Here is a 23,618-nt window from a genome sequence, read left to right as displayed (position 1 = left end):
AGCCCTAAAATATTTTTCATACTAGAGCCTAAGCAGTCACTTAAACTCATGAATATCTTTTGAATCTACTAAAATGTAAGCTGCCCCTTACGTAGCAAAATAAGGAGAGTGTATATAAAGAATGTCTCTCAAAAGCATATATTCATCTCTATCCTCTTTCACCCTGCTGCAAGAGAGCTACGGAAAATAACGTTTCCCTCCACTGCTGTCTTCTTGTATTCCTAACATTTTACATGTCTGTAAGCTGAAGCTGTATTAAAGTACTGACTTCTTAGATTTTGCATTTCAGTTGAAATTTTGACTGATACCCAGCAAAATGTAACTACCTTTATATGTATCAAAACCCCAAGATAATAGCCAATCTTTTGTAGCTTGCAAAACCTCATTAAACAGGCACATATATGTGCCTGAATATACTGATTACCAACATCAGAATTTGCTGCAAGATTGGCATGATATTAAGTTTCACAAAAAAAAAAAAAAAAGGATATTTTTTGACATAAATAGGCATACACTTATGAAGCACTTAGGTCAATGAGGCTATATTCTTTCTTTGCTACTGCAAAATGAAAAGCAAATTAGATGGGCCGTATTTTACAATGATGTTTTAATTTCTTTTCCCTCCTTCAGGGATTCTTTCTGCTTCTCTATCAGACACTGTTTTCTTTGGAAACAACCCCTTCTCCCTAAAGACAGTTAAGTTTTAAGTTTATACACCATGCATTTGTCTTCTAAAATGAACACTTCATATAAAGTGTCTTTTCAGATAATAAATGATAATGTATCGGCTTTTTCAAGTACATTAGTAAAGCTCCTCCTGCCATGCTTCTGTATCAGTTATGCACTGTTTGAATAAACCTTTTAAATTTTCATTTTCCTTCACATACAGCCATTTATTCTTCCCTGGTAATTCTCATTTTCAGACTGCTTCTACATTTGCTCCAAAACAACTGAATAATCAACCCTGGCATCTGCAGGTATCAGACTTGTAGGCTAAGTTCACTAAATTAATCTCCACTTTCATGACTATCAGCAAAAACTGTTAAAATGAAAAGACAAGCAAAGCTGCTAAATGGACAAGATGCAACTATACTTCCACACCTGCAGAAAACTACCCTGAGAGAGTGGAAATCTCTAGTGAATGATGCTGACATACAGCTACTATCTGTACTATCTCTGTGGTGAGTGTACAACCAAAATCTCACTTGCAAACTGGGAAAAGTGATTTCCTGGCAAATTACAACTGGAAAAAAAAAAACCAAAACAAAATCCAAAACTAATTTCAGATAAATATTGAAAATGGAAAGAAAATATACTAATCCTAGGCTTTGACACACCCCTAACTGTTGCAGCAAGAGCTCCTGGGGTTTGAAAGTTTCCTTCATGTGATTTTTCAACCAATTAAAAACAAAACAAAACAAACAAAGCAAGCCAACAAACAGAAAAACCCCACAAAAACAAACAAAGAAAGAAACAAAGAAACCCAACCAAACCCCAACCCCCCCCCGAAAGGTTTGTTAAAATTTAGTTAAGATTCTATAATCTTAAGGTGAAGTTGCTGATGTTTTGACAGTTATGTTTGTAAATCAGGTGCAAGTAAGAGAATATAAGCTTCACTCCTAGTTAGCACAAGATCTTCATTGAGTGTCAGGCTCTTCTGTAAACTGCCTACAGTTAAAATCCTTAAATCAATAGAAATGAGTGTAGAATTAATCCATTGTCTCCTACAAGGCCAGAGCACAAGACCTGAAACATCCTAGTGCTTTAGCAAGACAGAACAAACACCACTGGAGGGAAGGTATTAGGTGGAACTTACCTCACACAACTTCCAATGTCTACAACTCTAGTCTTTACAGGTCTACTCTTCAAAGGCCTACAAACTTTCACCTCCCTTTATAGCTAACAGAGAGAAGCAAGAATTTTACAGTTGTCTTCATCTAACCTATTTTAGATACATATTTTAGGATAAGATAAAATCAGTCTGGATGTGTTTATTTTTCTCTGTTGATTAGAAAAGGAACATAGGGTGACAGGATAAGCAGTAGACATCTGTATTTGGTCAGGTGAACCCCAAAGCCTACAATGGCCAAAATAACTATGTAAGAAGAACAAAAAACTAACAAGGACCTATATTATAGCAACTGTACTACATACACAAAACTCCCCAGTTCAAGGACAAAGGATCCTGGAAGCCAAATTAAATATTCCTAGTTTACAAAGAATACAGCAGATACAAACTTCTAAAACTAGCCAACAAATCTTTAGAATCTTAGGCTGAAAGATCAGGTCTAGCTCTGGACATACAAAAAAGCCACAGGGATAAACCAGAAGCAGAGCCTATGCTGGCCCTTACTGCTTACCCCTCTGCTAATTTACAGTCTAACAAACAATTCCTTCAGATTCTGTCTTGAAGCTATACAATAAAAAAGTGACAGCAAGGGCTGCTGCTTTAAGAAAATATTTTTTGGTTAAGAAAAACTTAAATAAACCTTCCCTCTTTCCCATGTCCAAGCTTTGCTTCAATGGCCATGACGGTATGTGCTGTGTTCTGTTTGAACAGCACAGCTCAGATTTGCTGCATTTGGCTGTCCAGCCAGCCACATAAGTGGCACGTCAGCAGGGAAGGTAGCAAACTTGCATAACGATATTCTGACCATGGTCATGAACTCTGAAACAACAGGTCACCACAGCTGTGGCTAAAGGGGGCTTTTCTCACTGAATCGCATATGTATCTTAACTGTAATCTTTACACATTCCATCACTGACAGAAAAATAAAAGAAAAAAAAATCTGTCAAAATCAGTGCAAACCTGAGTGCAACTTGTTGATTTAGCACTGTCTTTTCTCCTGTAAAACCCTACATATTCAGGATGAAGTACTACTTGTGCAATGCAGTATCTTTAAAACACTAGGAGCTTAAACCATAATTAAGGTTAAGAAAACCTAAGTGTTTATTAGTTTGGGGTTTTTTGTTTAAGCAGCAGTAATTACCTTTCAAATTAACATTACTCATTACCTAAGCTTACAGTTATGTTACATTATATTTAAGAGCCATTTCAAGCTTGTGGTGGACTGAGATACCAAATCTCAGTGTGCCTGCCAGCTTAAATTTCTATAGTGCTGGAACTTGCACAACATTAAGTCCATCTGACTTTAGTCATATGTCTTCCCATCTTCCCATCAGAGAAGGGAAGAAGTTATTTCAGAAAAATATTATAATTAGTTCAAAGAACTTACATGTCATCAAATAAAACATTAAAATATTTGGATGCTAACAATTAGACAGCTTCTCACTATCACAAAATCTTTCAACAATTGTTCCCCATCCCTATTTGGCTACTGCCATTTTTAAACAACTGTAACTAGGAAAGATACTACAGCAGTGGCTTTCAACCTTTTCCATTTTATAATGAACGTGTGGAACCGTTTAGAAACCTTAGATACTTAGACAACTGTACAGGGGATACAAACCTAGTTTTCATACAAATCTTCATGACATGTTTGAAGTAGCCCACATTTTTCATGGACTGAAAACTCTGCAAACTGCTTATGAAATACACCCCAGCAAGAATTGCATACATTACTTGTTAAGAGAGGAAAATACTTCAAAATATACTAGAAATCTCATGATGCTGGGCTGCAGGAAATGCCCACAAGCATTTTAACCTAAAGGCAGCACAGTGATGCCTGCCCGTCTCAAAGATCTCAAAGCTTCAAAGGAAAACCTTATTTCCTCATTCTCATGCCATCGTACTCTATATTTCAGCCAAATGTTTCAGCACATTTTATCCCAAATGTACAAAGAGATATTTTCTCTCCAATTTATGGAACTGCAACTTAAAGGGAAATTTAAAAAAAGTAACACCAAATCAGAAAGTCAGTATTAAAATCTGAAGCTAATGGCATTTTTACCTGCAGAACTACCACTATTTCTACATAATAATCAAGGTTCATTAATAGTTGACATGGAGCATGTAAAGTAAAATCGACCTACAAAGTTAGCATACTAAGGAAAGGCTTTTACATAAGATAAGTCTCTCCCTCTACAGTCATCTTGATTTTTTTTGCAAAAGATCTGCACGAAACAGTAGCTACATTAACTGTCTGCTTTCCTCGAAGAACAACAGAAGTTTTCTTCCTTAGGAATAATAGGAAGATAATGCTACTTAGCAACAACATTCATTCCCACTGCACACACTAATTTCTGTCTGCTGGTGACTTAGGGCACAGTGGTGACAAAAAAGCCAATGACTTGGCTTGCCATGTTGCTGTATCTAGGATAGGCTGCTCTGCCTCCTGGATGCACTCACAAAGAGAGACGGGAAACGATGCCATTTACAAATATCTGCCAAGCTGAACAACAAATGCTACCAGTATTCTACCTTATTTGTTCTTCGGAACAAAAGAATGGTTAATACTCATTTTGATACTATGCATGCTATGATAAGGAAGAAAAGAAAAAAATACTGCTCACACAATAAAAATATAATATTATATTGAAAATCTACTTTAAACCCCAATTGCAAGAAACTTCAGGTTTGAGATTCCCCTGGAGCTCTTCCAAAGAAAAGAGCCAGCTACAATAAATAAGGTGGGAGATTAGGGAATATCAAGAATGCAGTGACCTGCTATCATTAGATTTAAAATGCTCACGAGAATACAGTAGTAAGGGAAACAATGCTAACATTTTTCCCTTATGAAGCATGACTTAGACAATGTGTGGAAACATTCCACAGAAAATGGACCAGAAATGGATAAGATTTAAAATCTTCTACGTAGAAACAAGAAATATCCTAAAACATTTTCAGAGGCAAATAATTTAAAGCAATATTGAACATAAGCATAACAATGCTGTATCACATTTCAAGGCACAGCTATAAACTATATTCTTAGATGTGAATTGAGCCTTTGAACCACACTTTTTTTTTTTTTTTGCGAACAGAAGAAACTGTTTTTGTTGTAATTGCAAGGTAAGGAAATTTCAAGTACCTGCTCTGTTAAAACTGCGGCCACACTTTCATCACAGTATTTCACATTACTAAGGCGAATAATCTTCACACACACCCCTTGCTCCCTGCTACAGTGAAGAAACCTGAACAGCTTATTTCTCTCATGCAACTCAAGCCTCTAGTGACAGCTCGCCTAAAACAAAGTACATGCTGCTGCAGGATATACAAAGGGAAGGAACAAATTATCTCTACATACATGAAAGCGGAGTATAAAAACTGACACTTTACTGTACTGGAAAACACATTCCCTGTGATGTGTGATTCACATTTTATGCTAGATCATCTTTTTTAATTTAATGAGCACAAAAAATGTGAATCTCAAAGACGGCATTTACTTCCTTGTTGAAAATGTGGATTTTCCTTTCAAATAAAATAAATGGCTAAAAAAAAAAAAAGTAGCATGATGATCTCTTCCAGAAGTTAAACAAATTTATTTTCCTTAAATTCAAAAGCTTTAAATCTTAGTGAAATGGGCCACAGTGGAAAAGCCCTTTATTATATTACTGCACCTTATAAATAGTAAATGATACCGTTTGAGGTCAACGAAAGGAATACTGCAATCTTATATCAACTGTGCATAAAGGATGCTGGAAGTTTCATATTCCTTACTCCTTCTTTCCTTTTCATTCTTTAATCTAAAAAGAAGCTTTATTTATAGCTTGTCTCAGAAGACCTCCTTGAAACATCCCTTAGAGGTATTTTCAGATGTATTTAATAATTTAACTTTTGCTTTCATTTGAGAAACTAAGAAAATATTGCACAATCCTCCTAACAGAAACAGGTTTCCCCAAAACCCAACAAATCTATGTCATTGGATTGTTTCATGTACACAAAAATGTGCATGCTATTTTAAAAACTTGCACATCTCATTTTATAATGTATGCTATCTAAAAATTGTGCATTTTTAGATTAAATTATCACTTACATTTTCATTTTAAAATAGCAATTTCTGTAATTGTACAGCTTCTGGATTTTGTTTTACTTTTGCAGTGCCCACTCTTGCTTGGCAGTAATGGATGTATTATTACTCCTTTCTATAGGGGGAAGATGGCTGCTCTGCAGCTGCCAAAATCAATTGTGACTTAAGAAGGATAACTACTGGGTGATCTGTTTGACATAGCCAAACTAACAATAGACATCAGAGTCATTCAAGTGGCTGTCCACAGCCATTTTCAATTAATTTGACACTGGGGAAAATGTTGTGTACCCAACTCAGTTTCCCACACATTAGGTATTTGTAATTGGTTCTCATGAAGATCTTAAACTTGCATAACCAAAACAAGAACTAGGAATTAACCCTCCCTGACTTGCATCTGAAAATGAAATCTCCCTTTTATTCCAGAGAGTGGAGTTACAATTAAAAATCTTTCACACACGATAAGTCTGAAATGCTCAAAGTGAGAAATGTTAACATATTTTCTTTTGGATATTCGTGGTGAAAACAAAAGAACAATAACTGTTCACAGATAATATTGCCAAGAAAGAAGAAACAGACAGAAAAACTGTGAAAAAGCTACAAGCACATAATAAATGTTAAAAAGAGCTGCCCCTACAGTTTAGCTTACATAATTATCTTCACAGTACAAAGCCTTCATAATGTCCAATGACACTTGTATGCACTGAGCCAGAGTAAGGCTGAAGTACTGCACGTAGAGCATCAACTTCCTTATAAGAGTGGGAGAGGCAGATCTCTCACTCCTAAGTTTTTATCTAATCTGCAGTAAGTAAATGATCCTGCCAGTGACCTGCTACATGGGTACTTCATTCCTTGATAAACTCATGGAAAAAAAATCCATTAATACTATTAATTGTAAAATTCCTGTGTCTGCATTAAGGTATCTCCAAGTCACAGGGGGTAGTTAGAAAAGCATTACTGTGTATTCACTGTATATTTGCCCTGTTCACACCTCCTCCTGAAGGGACCCTGCTCCTGACCAGACGCAGAGCCCATGGTCTTCACCACTTCTGACACTTATTTAGTTTTTCTTCAAAACAAATAAAAACTAATAGAAGCAAATTAATATTTTATACCCAGCCACAGCAGCAGAGACTAATCAGACTATTAGTCCATTAGTAAAACATCAGGTTTCACTCCAGCAGCTCTTAAGCAGTAATGGGTTTTCCCATGAAAACTTGAAAGAAAAGGTGAAAAAAGGTTTGTGTGGTATGATAGAAAGGAATGCCAGACACAGCTTTGGTCAAACATTCCCATTAAGTATTTTCCCATTACCCTCTAGGTTCATTTACAGGCCAATTGCACTAGCTATTTACCAAGGAAGGTAAAGATAATGTTTACAGCACTTTACTGTTTTTTCAATTTTCTCAGTTTACAGCACTTCCATTCAGAAATCTTTGTGAAATTAGAAAAGTAACACATTAACAGTTTGTTTTCTCTTCATAGTAGATTTTATTTTGTTTTGATTAGGTATGCTCTACCATTAAAATGGTATGCAACTGACCTCAGAAAGACTTACTATTTTCTTTTTAGACTTGAAGTAAATAATTATGCCCTTTTTCTTTAGCAAGTTGGACTAAATCCAACTGAAATCACTGTAATTATTTTCATGAGGAATAAGAGCAGATCAAGCTCTTTGCAGAGACAGATATTGGTGTATTTGTGCTTTTACTATACAGACTGGCATAATGCAATTTCATCTATGCAATGCCTAAATCACACCCCCCCCCAAAGATTGAAATGACATATTTAAGGATTACATAACATACAAAAGTTTAAAAAGTATGATATGTAGTTGCATAGGCCAAACTCACATCTTAGACCACATTACGTGTTTATCTTTTATGAAACTAAATGCTGTGTTTTTGAGAGACTATAAAGAAAAATGGAAACTAGGAAAGTAACCTGTAGAAAGCAAGTAATTACTACACTTCTGAAAAAATACTTTGATAAACTGTACACAATATATTAATCTACCAATTTATAGGCCAATTATCTCTCCAACAAACATCATGTATTGCTTAAAAAATACAAAAGACTGGTTCTTAAAAATTAATTTCCTTTTAACATGTATTTATGCATTTACATTTCATCAAACACTGCAACTTGAGAACGAGAAAAGAACACCAGTGGAAAAGCTGAAGATATAAACAATAGTAAGACTGTGAAAAAAATGCTACATTTTATAACACCACTTACAGTAATTTTTCTTTTAGATTACCATTGATATGCTTAACTGTTTTTCTTAGACATACTGTTGAAGCTAGATAGACTATTGTAGAGATACTACTAGTGCTGAAAATTACATCATATGATCAGCATTTCTAAGTCTCAATCCTTCAGCTATTATTCCCATTATTTAAATTTGATCCATAATATACAAAGCAGGGGAATGAGTTTTAAATTTAATAATTACAAATGAAGAAAAACAGCAGCACTAAAACTTCACAGACAAAAGTTATTTACTGCAGTCTTAAAAAGAACTATATAAATATCAACACCTATATAAAATTATGAACCTGAGATTTGTACACATACGTAAAATTTTAATACGTGAGTGGCCCCAGTGAAGTTGCTTATTGACCTCTACTTTTGTTTTTTCAACCATTTCCTACTGTTGGTTCTCAGCTCCATAGCTCTTTTGCATTTTGAAGAAGAATGAGCAGGAATTTACTTCTGAATTCTGAGAGAAACTGACATCAGAACAATGTTTTTTTCCAGATCCTCCTTTACAATTATCTGCCTCAACAACAGGTAAATGTTTCCTTTATTTCAGAGAATTAAAGAAACCTTTTTCTCGGAAACAAAGCAAATGAAAATTATATTTCCTTTGAACACAAAAAAGATAGGTTGGTCAGCAATAATTCTTTTTTTTTGAGATACAGGATCCACCACTGACAAGCTCCTCACTCCTGCAGTTTTCAAACTGCAACAGGTGATGTTTCTATGCACTGTTACTGACTTACCACAACTAAATGGAGATTCCATTATGACCACATCCTAACACTCCATTCTAAGGAGTTCAAATTAATTGTGAATGAAATTACAAAGCTGTTTTGTTTCCTGTGCCCAAGGACAGAAATGCTCCTACAACAATCTACCTTTTTCACTTTTATATAGTCATTTTCTTTCTCTCTCTCTGCCATGAAGTTTCAGAGGGGATACTAAGGCATCCGTGCTTTGCATCATATTAAGGTTACAAATACTTGCTTATAATACTTGTATCAGAAAATAAAAATCCACTAGAAATCACTGTGGGTTCAGTTGATATTTGGAATGTTTCACAGAAGAAAAATTTATAGTTGAATTTATACTATCTTTGGAAAAATTCTTTAAAGATAATTAAAATTCTTTAAATAAAACCTCCAAAGCCATATAAAAACTGTATTTAGAATTCATGTTTAAAATAAAAACAGTTGTTTTTTTTTCCCCACACAAAAGAAATATATGCTTTCCACTTTTGACATGCATTCTGCATTTTTAGTTCGCAGGACTGAAATGACAGATATAACATTAAATTAATTAATTTATACATTAAAAAATCAATCTGTAAGCAGATTCTGCTTTACGGTGAATTAGAAGAGATTGGAATTTGAAAGGAAATATCAATACAAATTCAAATTCTGTGTAAATGATTTCCAGCATAAAGTGGTTTGGGTCCACGGTACTAGGAAAGACTGTTAGACTGGTTAAGTGCTGAATGAGAAAACAATATCCTGAAATAAAGCAACAAAAAGTTGCTATCTGACAGGTTGCAACAACTAATGGGACTTAAGCATACATTGCCATACATAAGCAATGGCAATTCTGTTTAAATTTCTCCCACATCTGCTTGTCATACTCTTGTAAGCCCACTTGAGTACAACTCTACAGTGAAAAGACTTTCTTCAACTATGATACTAAGCTTTTCCCTTCTGTGCAAAGGAACAGGTAGCCAGTTCAAGCCATACACACTCCTTTGTATTAGAGATTTGCAATTTTATATTTTTATGCTACTGGTGGAAATGGTATTTCTGGTGTTGCATTCCTTTTGCCACAAAATCTCCTAGTGCTTTTCCTAAGATTTTGTTTTTGTTTTAATTCTTCAAGATGAAGAAAACTGCCTCTTCAGGCAACTGTACCTCCATCTCAATTATGGAGTAGAAAAATTACAATAGCGTTAGCTGGTCATTACCTGTATAATGGGAAAAAAGCACACGGTTTCACTGACTTCATTCATATTTTAAATAGTAGACAAAAAAAAACCCTAAAATACGTACCGCATCTGTAACTTCTATCTCGTAGAACTTCTGCAATGTTTCCCGGTAAAAGAAGCAAAGCTTCCCACTGCCTCCACCTCTCTTAACAGAGGTGCCTGTGACAACTATTTTATCATCTGGGCTGAAACAACAATCTGTCCTGTTGAAGAAAACAAACCATATTGGGGGAATCAATAACAAATGTACAGGAAACTTCTATATAAAATGCACTCCTTAAAAATAATCCTTCTATTTGTTAATCCTTTCAAAATACAGCTTTAAAAAAAATCTTTTGTCAGCTGTCATCTGTTACTATAATTTTCAGACAATACATGTACAGTTCACATGTACAATTACAGCTGTGCAAAACAGGCAGATTCAGAAAAAATCTTCCTCCCAACAAAATTCCCCTCCTCTCAAAACTCTTGTAAACTTTTCAATATGAAAACCAAACAAAAGTATTTTCAAATCTGGTACTCATCATGAAGTAAAAAAAATAAAATAATAAAAAAAATCAATCATGAAATCTGTTTTTCCTGATGATACATTCTTCAGTGATGCAAGGCAGTGTTTCTGTGTGCAGGTAAGTGGGGTGTGTCTGGGTGTGAGGATGTGCGCGTGTGGGGGGGTATGTTTGGGGGTGTGTGTATGGAGGGTGTGGGGGTGGGTGTGCGTGGGGGTGTGTGTGAGGGTGCAGGTGTGTGTCTGGGCGTGTGTGGGTGGGCTTGTTTGGGGGTGCATGTGCGTGCGGGTCTCTGTGTGCAGGTGTGTCTGGGTGTGTGCCTGGGGGGGATGCGTTTGTGGGGGGCTGTGTGTGGGGGTGTACGGGGAGGGGCATGTTTCCTGGTGTGTGTGCATGGGGGTGTACGTCTGTGGGTTTGGTGTATGGGTGCGTGGGTGTGCCTGTGTGGGGGTGTGTCCAGGGGTTTGGGTGGGGTTACTGAGGGAGAGGGGGGTCTGGTCTCAGGTAGGGGCAGGCTTGAGGTTGGCCACGGGCGGGGAGGGGGGGCATGATGGTCCCAGCCTGCAACCACTGCCCAGCCTGCAGCCTGCAGCCACTGCCCAGCCTGCAGCCACTGCCCAGCCTGCAGCCACTGCCCAGCCTGCAGCCTGCAGCCACTGCCCAGCCTGCAGCCACTGCCCAGCCTGCAGCCACTGCCCAGCCTGCAGCCACTGCCCAGCCTGCAGCCACTGCCCAGCCTGCAGCCACTGCCCAGCCTGCAGCCACTGCCCAGCCTGCAACCACTGCCCAGCCTGCAGCCACTGCCCAGCCTGCAGCCACTGCCCAGCCTGCAGCCTGCAGCCTGCAACCACTGCCCAGCCTGCAGCCACTGCCCAGCCTGCAGCCACTACCCAGCCTGCAGCCACTGCCCAGCCTGCAACCACTGCCCAGCCTGCAGCCACTGCCCAGCCTGCAGCCTGCAGCCACTGCCCAGCCTGCAACCACTGCCCAGCCTGCAGCCACTGCCCAGCCTGCAGCCTGCAGCCACTGCCCAGCCTGCAGACACTGCCCAGCCTGCAGACACTGCCCAGCCTGCAGCCACTGCCCAGCCTGCAGCCTGCAGCCACTGCCCAGCCTGCAGACACTGCCCAGCCTGCAGCCACTGCCCACCCTGCAGCCACTGCCCAGCCTGCAGCTTGCAGCCACTGCCCAGCCTGCAGCCACTGCCCAGCCTGCGCTCACAGGGCCCCGAGAGGTGCAGAAAGGTTAAAAAGCACCAAGAGGCCCCAACCCCAACCCCGGGGCTGCCTCGCAGGGAGGGTGAGCGCATGGGCTGGTGCTGCAGTGGTCCAGGAGGGGAGGATGCACCGGGCTCAGGTGAAACAGGGAGCGCAGGGGAAGGGCCAGGCTCTGCGCTGGGTGGGAGGATGCTGTGACCCACCTGGGTGCTGCAAAGGTTTCCATTGGTTTCCTCTGGGTGCTGGCTTGTTCCCAAGGGCACCAACAGAGCTCTGCAGGTGCAGGTGCAGCTCCTGAGCTGGCGGTGCCCGGTGGGAGCATCCCCCATTGCCTGTGTGGGGATCAGCAGGACTCAGCACCAGTGACACCGAACAGGGGTGCTCTTGAGGCAGTGCCTGCTGTGGAAGGCTCCAGCAGCCTGAGCTGCTGCTCTGGGCTGGGTTCAAGCTGCTTTGTCCCTGGCCAGGAGGCTGGGGCACTGCTGATGGCAAAGGAACACGAGGTTACCGAGCTAAAGCAAGGGCAGCTTCCCTCTCCCTGTACATCCATCCCATCGCTTTGGTTCCATGTCTAGTGGGGTTCCTGCTCACTGGAGAAGGAACAGCAGTAACAAAGGGAGGCTCCACTGGTGCTGGGTGAGACTGGACAAGGTGCACTGGTGCCAGCCAGGCCAGGGCGTGCTCCCTCCACCCCACAGCACAGTTGTTAACAAGATTTTTCCCCACTGATAATTTAGCTCTCCTTTTCCCCATTGATCCTTTATTTCCCTTACATCTGGGATCCGAGGTCTCCAGCAGTAAGTAATGATACGAGAGCAAGATCTTAATGATGCCAAGTTCAGTGCTAGGGGTGATGACTGCATTGCTTTAGGGCTGCTGGGAAGATCCTTCCTCATCTGGCATCAATCACTTCCCAGGCTTCTTTAAGTGAAGCAGCAGCTGTAGCTCCTGGGCTGGGCCAGCCCCCACTTGTGCACTGGGCCCAGCACTGGTGCCTGCTCCCTGCAGGGAGAACCCAGTTGTATTCAACAGATGCATCTTCCCTGTGGGACTTCCTCAATCCTGCCTTTGGGATTCCAGTCCAGCACTCAGGTCCTTCTCACCTGCAGCAGGTGCTGGGGTTGGGGTGTGCAGGAGGGGTCAGGCTCCTGCATTGTGCAGTGTGCGAGGCCAGCCCTTGGGTTAATGCTTGTGCTGCCCAGAGCCCGGGGGATGACGCGATGCCGATGGGGTAAAGCACAAACCCCAGAGTGCTGCTCCCAGTGGGGACTGGTGCTGGGAAGCGCTGCTGGTGGGAGCGGGAAGGGCCCGGCTCATGCTGTGGTTGCTCTGCTTTTAGCTGGACGCCAAGTTCAAGTAGGAGCTGCTGGAGGGGCCGGGCGCTGGCAGAGGAGCTGCGGTGACACCAGCACGGGCAGAGCCGTGGCAGAGGCCACCAGCCCGGCACCAGGGCACCGGGGCACCGGGGCCAGAGCAGAGCCCACGTGAAGGTTTTCCTACCTGAGAGCTCGGGGCAGCCCCCTCATCTGGCACCTCTAAGGACACCTCCCTCTCCCATGGCTGCCAGGCCACAGCCCGGCCCGGCTCCAGCATGGACCGCACCAGTGCACACCAGCACCTGCCCGTCAGAGGAGGTTCCAGCACCCAGCACCCAGCCTGGGGCTCCCTCTGCCCGAGCCAGCCAAGCTCAGGGACCCCCCCAGGCCCTGGGCTCTCAGGGAGCAAGAGCCGGAAGTGCTGAGGGTCAGGCCTGAGGGCAGGAGCGCCTGGAGCGAAGTCTTCCAGCTCCCCCCGGGGCAGAGCATCTCCCACTCCCGCAGCTCCTCCTCAGGCACTGGCCCCAGTCCTCAGGTGCCAGCTCTGCAGGCCCACAGTGCCCATTGCTCAGATGCAGGGACAGATGCTCATAGGGACAGATGCTCATAGGGACGAGCTGCCCTGGGGCCTGGTCACTGGGGGCACCCCCAGCTGCTGACATCTGGAATCAGTGCAATGGTACCCATTCAGTAATAAATGAGTTCCATCCTTCTGCCGCTCTCACCCCAGGGGTTTCTGTAGCCTCCATCTCCCCAGTGGCACACACTGTCCCCAGCACTGCTCCCCTCACTGCTCCTTACCCCCCTGTAAGCACCACCCCAGGGAGAGGCGGGATCACAGCACCATGGTGATGTCCCGCTCATTCCCAGCAGAGGTACTGTGCATATCCCAGTGCAGCACCGCATCTTCTGGGGCAGGAACTGTTCCTCAGCTCCATCTAACCCTGCCCTGGTGCAGCTTGAGGCCGGTTCCTCTTGTCCCATCCCTTGTTCCTTGGGAGCAGAGCCCAGCCCCTCCTGGCTCCATCCTCCTGTCAGGCAGTTGGAGGCAGCCATCAGGTCCCCCCTGAGCCTTCTCTGCTCCATCTGAACCCCCAGGTCCCTCAGCCCTTCCCCATCACACTTGGGCTCCAGGCCCTGCACCAGCTCCATTGCCCCGCTCCAGCCCCGCTCCAGTGAGAAGCTCCAGTTGGTGCCCATTGCACAGCAGAGGCCAGCAGTGGGCTCAAGCATCAACTGCTCCAGAGCATCCTGAGTGACTGCGTGCTCAGCGCTTGCGCTGAGGCTGGCTCAGGACCCTCCAGCCTCAGTGCTTGGTTTCACATTGGGGTGCTCCCTGGGTTGCACCTGGGAGTGGTGCAGGCAAAGCTCCTGGTGTAGCCCCAGTTTAACGCTGTGTTTTCACCTCCCCAATGCACTCAGAGCTCAGAGCGGTCAGACCAGAACTGGGTGCACAAAGAGCCAAAGAACGCCCCTGACCCGCTCAGGCCGCTGCAGCCCATGCACCAGTGCCACGAGCTCGTTGTGGTGGCTTTATTCCAGCATCACTGCTGCATTCCCACTCGTGAGAGGGCGTTCGGGACCTCGGGGACGCGACTCGGACTAAAGGGGTCCTTTAAAACAGTTCTTTAAAAAGCAATAAAACCAACGAGGACAGGGCAAACCCAAAGCCACAGCGAGGGGCGATGGGCACCAGTCCCGGGTGGGACCTCCCCAAGGCAGGCGAGGGCAGCCCACAGAGCCCCCTTGGGGAGCTCACGATGGGGAAAGGCCCATGGAGAGGCTGAGCTGGGAGGTCACAGGAGCCCTGCACAGCGCCAGTGTGCTGCTGGTCAGCATGGGTGAGCTTCCCATGTGGGTGGGAACTGCATGGGAATGGGGGCAATGGGAACGGGGGCAATGGGAGCGGGGGCAATGGGCAACGGGGACGGGGGCAACGGGGACGGGGGCAACGGGGACGGGGGCAACGGGGACGGGGGCAATGGGGACGGGGGCAACGGGGACGGGGGCAACGGGGACGGGGGGCAATGGGGACGGGGGAAGCTTCACACAAGGGTTACCTGCCCCCTGCAGTGCACCCCTGCGGCTGCCCTCACTCCTGCACTCCCAGGGCCACAGCCACCCCCACCTGCACCCCAGAACCGCTGGGAGGCACCGCTCAGCGCCCCCATTCCCAGCCCTGATCCCAGGGAGCAGCTCCCCCCCTGCCCCATGCACACCGACAGCGCTGCCCCATGCACACCGTGCTCTGCAGGCTGCTGAGCCCCCGTGCTGGGACCAGGACCCTCCCCAGCCCGGTCCTGGCACCTGTCCTGCATCAAACACATCCCACCGGGAGCTCCTGCCGAAGGGTGCAGGGGGGAACCCTCCCGGTGGAGCCAGGCCTGGGCAGGAGCTGCTCCTGTGAGGGGCTGCCGAGGGCTCCAGCCTGGATCCACATCCTGCAGTGAGGGGCCTGGACCAGCACCAGCCTCTGGTGCAGCTCAGTCCTGGAGCACTGGGGGGGGTCCTGGAGCACTGGGGAGGGCTCCCAGCTCAGTCCTGGAGCACTGGGGGGGTCCCGGAGCACTGGGGGGCTCCCAGCTCGGTCCTGGAGCACTGGGGGGGGCTCCCAGCTCGGTCCTGGAGCACTGGGGGGGCTCCCAGCTCGGTCCTGGAGCACTGGGGGGGCTCCCAGCTCGGTCCTGGAGCACTGGGGGGGCTCCCAGCTCGGTCCTGGAGCACTGGGGGGGCTCCCAGCTCGGTCCTGGAGCACTGGGGGATCCTGGAGCACTGGGGGGGCTCCCATCTCAGTCCAGCCCCAGGTCCGAGTCGGACGAGGAGCGGTCCTCAGCAGCATCACGCAGGGCGCAGTGCATGGGGGCCAGGCTGCCGCCGGGTGTGATGCCCATGGGCTGGATCACCTGCTCCCTGCAGCCGGGACAGGGGAAAGGAGGCACCGCGCTGCAGCAGCCAGCAGGGAACCGGACCGGGGCTACAGCAGGGACACGGGGCCTGGCCCAGGCAGCCCAGAACCACCCCAGGCCAGCACCAAGAACCCCTCTGGAGAAGCAGGGGACCCCTCTGGCCATAAAGCCCCAGCATGGGGAGGGGATGGCTGGGAGCACAAGTGATCCATGCTCGGGGTCCCCAGAAGCACATGGAGGGATTTCACAGTACAGGGGTGTGTGGGGCTGGGGGTGCCTCCCCTGCACCAGTGGGGCCCAGCTCAAGGAACCATTTCCCCACTTATCTCCCACTCCCCCTCTCCTCCCTCCAGTGGTGGCTTAGACAGGCCTGTGGCAAAGGCAGCCCCCAGACACAGGGGTGCTAATGCAGACAGAGACAGAGACAGAGCTTCCCCATACCTGGACAGCTTGTCAAACATGTTCACTAGCTTCATGGCCTCGTACTCCTTCTGCTCCTCTGTCATCCCCTCCATGGGGTTGGGCAGCTTCTCCTCCACTCGGCCCGTCACCGGGTTAATGCTGCAAGAAGAGCAAGGTGAGGGCAGAGCAGGAGGAAAGCAGAGCAGTGAGCAAAGGGCTCCTTGAAGAGCTGGGTTCTCCTGAGCAGAGGAGCACAGGGTCAGGACTGGCTGCAAGGGCAGGAGCACAGCGCAATGGGGAGCTGCTGCTCCTGCGTGTCCTACACACAGTGCATGGGAACGGGCAGGACAAGGGAGATGGCAGAGAGCAGATGAAGACAGGGACAGAAGGGGACTGGGAGGTGGTTTAGGAACAGGGGGGCTCTGGCCAGGGACCAGGATTCTTACTTGGGCTTGGCCTCTTTGTACTCCTCGGTGTCCGTGTCCTCATCCTCCGAGTACTCGCCCTCTTCCCGGCCCCCGGCCATGAGGCCTCGAGCTGCCAGCAGCCCCGCAGCATTCCCATAGCCGGTGTACTTCACAAACCGGGACACTGTGGGACAGAGGAGACACCAGGAACACTGTGCATCCCTGTGCTGTCAGAGACACCAACCACCCTGTGCTGTCAGAGAGACACCAACCACCCTGTGCTGTCAGAGACACCAACCACCCTGTGCTCCCTGTGCTGCTGTCAGAGACACCAACCACCCTGTGCTGTCAGAGAGACACCAACCACCCTGTGCTCCCTGTGCTGCTGTCAGAGACACCAACCACCCTGTGCTGTCAGAGAGACACCAACCACCCTGTGCTGTCAGAGACACCAACCACCCTGTGCTTCCTGTGCTGCTGTCAGAGAGACACCAACCACCCTGTGCTTCCCTCCTACTCCTGCCCATCTGCCCCTGCGTGTGCCCCCATAGCAAGACTGGAGCCAGGCCATGGAGGCCTGGAGATGCCAGCACTGCTTTGGGCTCTGCCAGTGAACTGGCTCCCACTTTGCACCAGGAAGGGCAGTTCAGCACCCAGTGGTGAGGGTGTGAACAGGGTGGTTTGGTGCTTGCCCTCCAGCACAGCTCCTCCCTCCCTGCTGGCCTGAGCCAGAGGCACCGTTCCCCACAGCACAGGGGACACTGTCCACTGCCTCCTGCTCAGTGCACCCAGGCCATGGGAACAGGGGCTCCCAGTGGATGCAGAGCATCTCCCACCCCACACTGCGCGGCCCCGGGCACCCCTGCCTGCGCTCACCGCTCTCCTTGCAGAGCACGAAGAGGAACTCGGCGGCGCAGTGCTTCACGTCCGTGTCGATGTGGGTCATGAGCCGCACCAGCTTGTTCCGCAGCGCGCTCCCCACCTCCGGCCGCGTCCTCACGTCCCGCAGCGGGGGCAGCACCTGCGGGGAGCATGGGGCTGGAGCAGGCCAGGAGGGGGCAGCAACAACGAGCGATGCACAGGGACAGGGGCAGAACAACCCCAGGTTCCAGGATAGGCTGGGGAACGACCCCTTAGAGAGCAGTGTAGGGGAGAGGGACCTGGGGGTCCTGGTGGACGACAGGGTGACCATGAGCCGACACTGTGCCCTTGTGGCCAAGAAGGCCAATGGCATCCTGGGGTGTATTAGAAGGGGGGTGGTTAGTAGGTCGAGAGAGGTCCTCCTTCCCCTCTACTCTGCCCTGGTGAGACCTCATCTGGAATATTGTGTCCAGTTCTGGGCCCCTCAGTTCCAGAAGGACAGGGACCTGCTGGAGAGAGTCCAGCGCAGGGCAACTGAGATGATGAAGGGAGTGGAGCATCTCCCTTATGAGGACAGACTGAGGGAGCTGGGTCTCTATAGTTTGGAGGAGAGGAGATTGAGGGGTGACCTTATTAGTGTATATAAATATATAAAGGGGGAGTGTCCCGAGGATGGAGCCAGGCTCTTCTCAGTGGCAAACAATGATAGGACAAGGGGCAATGGGTACAAACTGGAACACAAGAGGTTCCACTTAAACTTCTTCTCAGTGAGGTGACAGAACACTGGACCAGGCTGCCCAGGGAGGTTGTGGAGTCTCCTTCTCTGGAGACATTCAAAACCCGCCTGGACACGTTCCTGTGTAACCTTATCTGGGTGTTCCTGCTCTGCAGGGGGATTGGACTGGATGAGCTTCTGAGGTCCCTTCCAGTCTCTAACATACTGGGATACTGGGATACTGTGAGACATGGAGAGAACACTGCGGGTACCAAGGCCTCAACCCACACGAACCAGAGCCCAGCAGGGGCAGGGGGCCCTGTGGGGATGGTGGCAGTGACCAGATGCTCCCCGGTCCCCTCTCTCCTGGAGCAGCATCCCCCAGCTGTGCCTGAGCCCCAGCTCACCTTTGCCTTCAGGAACTTCCTGGTCTGGCGGTGGACGCGGGCACTCTCCGTCAGCAGGTTCAGCACCGGGGTCAGGCTCTCCTTCAGCTTGTGTCCCTGCAGAGGCACCACAAAACCAGCAGCACCTGAGTCCACTGAGCTCAGCTCCTCTGGCTTGGGGTGGGGAACCGGAGTGCAGACATCAGGGCAAGAGCTGGACATCAAAGCTCCAGCCCTGTGGTGGGGAACCGGAGTGCAGACAGCAGGGCAAGAGCTGGACATCAAAGCTCCAGCCTTGGGGTGGGGAACCTGAGTGCAGACATCAGGGCAAGAGCTGGACATCAAAGCTCCAGCCCTGTGGTGGGGAACCCGAGTGCAGACATCAGGGCAAGAGCTGGACATCAAAGCTCCAGCCCTGTGGTGGGGAACCCGAGTGCAGACAGCAGGGCAAGAGCTGGACATCAAAGCTCCAGCCTTGTGGAGAACCTGAGTGCAGACAGCAGGGCAAGAGCTGGACATCAAAGCTCCAGCCCTGTGGAGAACCTGAGTGCAGACAGCAGGGCAAGAGCTGGACATCAAAGCTCCAGCCCTGTGGTGGGGAACCCGAGTGCAGACAGCAGGGCAAGAGCTGGACATCAAAGCTCCAGCCTTGGGGTGGGGAACCTGAGTGCAGACATCAGGGCAAGAGCTGGACATCAAAGCTCCAGCCCTGTGGAGAACCTGAGTGCAGACAGCAGGGTAAGAGCTGGACATCAAAGCTCCAGCCCTGCTGCAGGAGTTCCAGTGCTCCATCACTCCCAAACCCACTGCTCTCTGAGCCCTGCTCTATAGCACAGCAGCTTCCACCTGCTAGGAATACCTGTGGGGCATCCAGTGCTCCAGCACTCCCAAACCCACTGCTCTCTGAGCCCTGCTCTATAGCACAGCAGCTTCCACCTGCTAGGAATACCTGTGGGGCACCCAGATGGAGAAGTGCAGTGTTAGAACGTGAAGGCCCTTTGGAAGAACCACAGCCAGCTTGAAACAACACCAACTGAGGCTTCAGAACCTGCTCACCAGGTCCCTCCCGAGCTGACTGGCACAGAACCCGTTTCCCATCACGCAGCCAATCCCCTGCTGCTCAAGCAGCCTCCCTGCCTGCAGCCCACCAAGTGATGCCACAGTCACTTTCCCCATCAACAGACACTGATTCAGCCCCACCAACCCCAAGTTTGGCCCCTTCCATGCAGAGCTATGTCCAAGCCCCCCGTGTGCTGTGGTGGTGCCCAGGGCCTCCCCAGCCTGCAGGCAAGGGAGCAGGGACCTCACAACTCACCCTGTCGAGGCGGCGCTCCAGGAAGTCCAGCAGGACGCTGACCGCGTCCATGTTGACACCCATGTACTCCAGGGAGCCGGGGCGCACTCTGGGGGCGAGCAGCACATCCAGACACTTGAGGGGCAGGTTGCCCAGCAGGTTCACCGTGTGGCTGGGCAAGGAAGGGAAGAGAGAACACAGTCACGGGGCTTTGCTCTCGGGAGCTCCTCAGCTCATGGCTAACATCCAGCAGTGAGGGCACCCTGAGATCCAAGCTGGCTATGGGCTCCTCACACCACTGAAAGGGGATAAACTGAACTGCTTTTGGGGTAGTTGAACTATGTTCTGGGAGTCTCTTTGCTGACAGATGAGAAACCACGGATCCTGACACCAACCAAGCAGGTCTCTCTCCAGGATCTCCTGCTGTATCACTATCATTCCTTCTCACCCCAATAGCCATTAGTGCATTGCTTCGGATGCCTGACTGAGGCCAGTGTCACCAGCTCAGAGGTGACACCCCTGGGCCAGGAGCGCTCAGTGATGTGCCACAGGCAGCTCCTCAGCCTGGCTTCAGGGACTGACACAGCACGGGCTCTAACCAAAGCACCAAACATCCGCTCTGGCAAAGGCCACTGCAGTGGTGGCACCTGAGCAGGTCGGCGGCAGGGGTGGAAGGGGCTGGAGCACAGCCCTTGGGCAGGCTGGGAGAGCACAGCGCGCTCCTCTCTGGGGTGGCAGCACAGGCAAGGTGTCTGCAGGAAGGACAGGGCCAGTTCGGATGGAGGAACCTCAGGCTGGACCAAAGGAACCTGCTCATCACAGTGACCTCAGCAATCACCGCACAAGCAGAGGATGCTAAAGCCAAAGTCAGGATCTGCCTTAGGAGAGCTGTTGCTAGTGAGATGGTGACCAACTGCTCTAACAGACCTGTGGAACTCCTCTGTCCTGTCCTCTCCATCGGCAGAGATCATGAGGCAGTGGCGCAGGAGGGCCCCCAGGTGCCGGTACAAAGCAGCATCCTCCTGCCCCCAAACAGAGAATGGAAACCTGCATCAGGAAAGGGATCCTCGACATCCCAGAGCCTGCCCTAAGCCCACAGCCCCATCCAGCAGCCTGCAGCCGCCTGCAGCTGCCTGCAGGGTGCCTCAAGTGAAAGCAGCCTCCAGTTCTCCCTTCAGGACAATTCCCAGATTCCCTGCTGCCCAGTACCTTTCCCCTTGCTCTGGGACACTGAGCCAAAGGCTGGAAGCGGCCCCAAACCAGCACCATGGATTAGGCAGAGGTGTTCTCCATCACATCCTCCCTTGACCTGCTCCAGAAGGTGGAGGAGCCCCAGGCCAGGCTCAGAAGTGAGTTACTGGGGTGTCTGCTCTGCCCCTGTGCACTCAATAGTGCCATTAAGAAGGGAAGCACCCAACTTGTAAACTGCACTGCTCACTGATGCACTGGGCAGAGGCGGTGCCCAAGGGAGGAGGCTCTGACACGAGGCTCCTGCCACCCTCAGGGGCTGCACGAGGGCCGGTTTGTAACAGGGGACACGCAAGCGAGGAGAGCGGCAGCAGTGACACCCAGCCCGGAGACAGGCACATGGGGGGCACAGCCAGGACCCACCTCATCCACCTCCCTCTTGCTGGAGTCGAAGGTGATGTTGAAGAGCACCTTGAGGATCTCCATGGCGCGCTCCGTCTCCTGCCGAGGCAGAGGGGGGAGAGGCCCCTCCTGGGGGGCGACCTCGTGGGGGTGCCTCCACTTCACGGCGAGGGTGAGCTCCAGGGTGTCGGCCATGAGGCTGACGCCGCGCAGCTCCCGCGCCAGCCGCTGCCGCGCCTCCACCCGCAGCGCCGTCAGCAGGAACAGCAGCCGCAGGTCGAAGAACTTCACCTCGTGGGGGAGGCTGCTGCCGGGGCAGAGCCGCACGCGCCCGGCCAGGCCCTCCACGAGCCGGGCCTCGGCCGCCAGCGCCTGCGCCCGCGCGCTGCTGAACACGACGTTGCAGAGGCACTTGAGGGCCTCCAGGACCACGTCCAGGTCGGGGAGCTCCCGGATGAGCTCCTCGCAGGGATGGAGGCCCGCGTGCCTGGCGAGCGCCCGCAGCCCCTCCTTGCTGCTGAAGGGCTCCAGGCAGGACTTGTCCCGGGACAGGATGCGGATGCTCTCCAGGCAGGTGACCTGGCAGGACGGCTGCAGCTCCCTCTCCAGGAACCTCACCAGCAGCTGGGCCATTCTCTGTGCCGTTGGGAACAAGAACCAAGGGATGCCTCATGCTCTGCCATTGACACCCTGTAACACTGCCCTGGGAGATGGGAGCATCACCTAGAGGTGGGCCTATGGTGGCTCTGGTTCAGGGCTGCACCCAGCAACTGCTTGGCTCTGGCATCTGATCCTGGCCCAGCTCAAGCAAGAAACAAAGAGTGGCTGGGAGAGGGTACCAGATGTAAGGGGGGAGGATGAACAGACAACCGCTGCTACCCCATATTGCAGCTTCACCCATGGTGAGGATGATTCAGGGTAACAGGGTTTACTTGACAGCCGCATTAAGCAAAGAGGACAGAGCAAAAGCATCCCTTAAGGCTTCACTGACAACCAACTCAATAGCAGCCTTCCACTCCCACCCAGAGCCTTCAGGTTAGGGAGGCATCTGCTCTGGGTACTCCAGAAACAGACTGACAAGGCTGAGATGCATCAGAAACCACCAAGGGAGGGGAATGGACCTGAGTGAGGTGAGAGCAGCACGTGATGCCCTCAGAAAGGGGTGGTAAGGCCTCAGGAGATTCAAAGCATGATCTCAGGGCTGTCTGGAGGCCTACTGGCCCAGATCCCCTGCAGGGCCGGGCTGGCAGAGCTCCACTAACACCGATTCACAAGAGCAGAGAACCAAACCCTCGTGGGCAGCAGCACCGTGCGTGCCAGCGAGCAAGGCAAGAGGAGCAAAGGGAGCTCCACACACTGGGCACAGCCTGGCCTGAGCCACGTGTAGCAACACCTCATGTTACACCAGGCACCCCCTGGCTTGAGCCACGTGTAGCAACACCTCATGTTACACCAGGCACCCCCTGGCTTGAGCCACGTGTAGCAACACCTCATGTTACACCAGGCACCCCCTGGCCTGAGCCAGGTGTAGCAACACCTCATGTTACACCAGGCACCCCCTGGCTTGAGCCACGTGTAGCAACACCTCATGTTACACCAGGCACCCCCTGGCCTGAGCCATGTGTAGCAACACCTCATGTTACACCAGGCACCCCCTGGCCTGAGCCAGGTGTAGCAACACCTCATGTTACACCAGGCACCCCCTGGCCTGAGCCAGGTGTAGCAACACCTCATGTTACACCAGGCACCCCCTGGCCTGAGCCACGTGTAGCAACACCTCATGTTACACCAGGCACCCCCTGGCCTGAGCCAGGTGTAGCAACACCTCATGTTACACCAGGCACCCCCTGGCCTGAGCCA

At 49.7% G+C, this 23,618-nt stretch overlaps 2 protein-coding genes across 5 annotated transcripts in view; both read right to left on the bottom strand.

Annotated features, from left to right (window-relative positions):
- Positions 1–12,210, bottom strand: part of LOC133215970 (WD repeat-containing protein 70-like) — a 30,886-nt gene extending 18,676 nt beyond the window's left edge. The window contains exons 1-2 of the mRNA XM_061360347.1: positions 12,085–12,210; positions 10,223–10,417 (exon numbers count right to left, since the gene is read on the bottom strand). Of these exons, the coding sequence (XP_061216331.1) occupies positions 10,223–10,417; positions 12,085–12,210 (321 nt within the window). The remainder of the gene's footprint in view (positions 1–10,222; positions 10,418–12,084) is intronic.
- Positions 1–22,438, bottom strand: part of LOC133215974 (synembryn-A-like) — a 305,748-nt gene extending 283,310 nt beyond the window's left edge. Inside the window, exons 1-9 of one of the 4 annotated variants that reach the window (XM_061360358.1) lie at positions 21,780–22,438; positions 21,096–21,190; positions 20,190–20,340; positions 18,896–18,991; positions 17,789–17,933; positions 16,952–17,096; positions 16,545–16,664; positions 15,989–16,107; positions 15,797–15,815 (exon numbers count right to left, since the gene is read on the bottom strand). In XM_061360358.1, coding sequence (XP_061216342.1) covers positions 15,814–15,815; positions 15,989–16,107; positions 16,545–16,664; positions 16,952–17,096; positions 17,789–17,933; positions 18,896–18,991; positions 20,190–20,340; positions 21,096–21,190; positions 21,780–22,391 — 1,485 coding nt within the window. In that variant the 5' untranslated portion in view covers positions 22,392–22,438 and the 3' untranslated portion in view covers positions 15,797–15,813. The other 3 variants (XM_061360355.1, XM_061360356.1, XM_061360354.1) reach the window with 3 other exon arrangements.
- Between the last annotated feature and the right edge of the window lie 1,180 nt (positions 22,439–23,618).

Source organism: Neopsephotus bourkii, unplaced genomic scaffold, assembly GCF_033783945.1.
Source record: "Neopsephotus bourkii isolate Nb327-2 ecotype Australia unplaced genomic scaffold, CSIRO-AGI_Nbou_v1 NB_1021, whole genome shotgun sequence".
Lineage (NCBI taxonomy): Eukaryota > Metazoa > Chordata > Aves > Psittaciformes > Psittacidae > Neopsephotus > Neopsephotus bourkii.
This window is presented reverse-complemented; position numbering and strand designations above follow the sequence as displayed.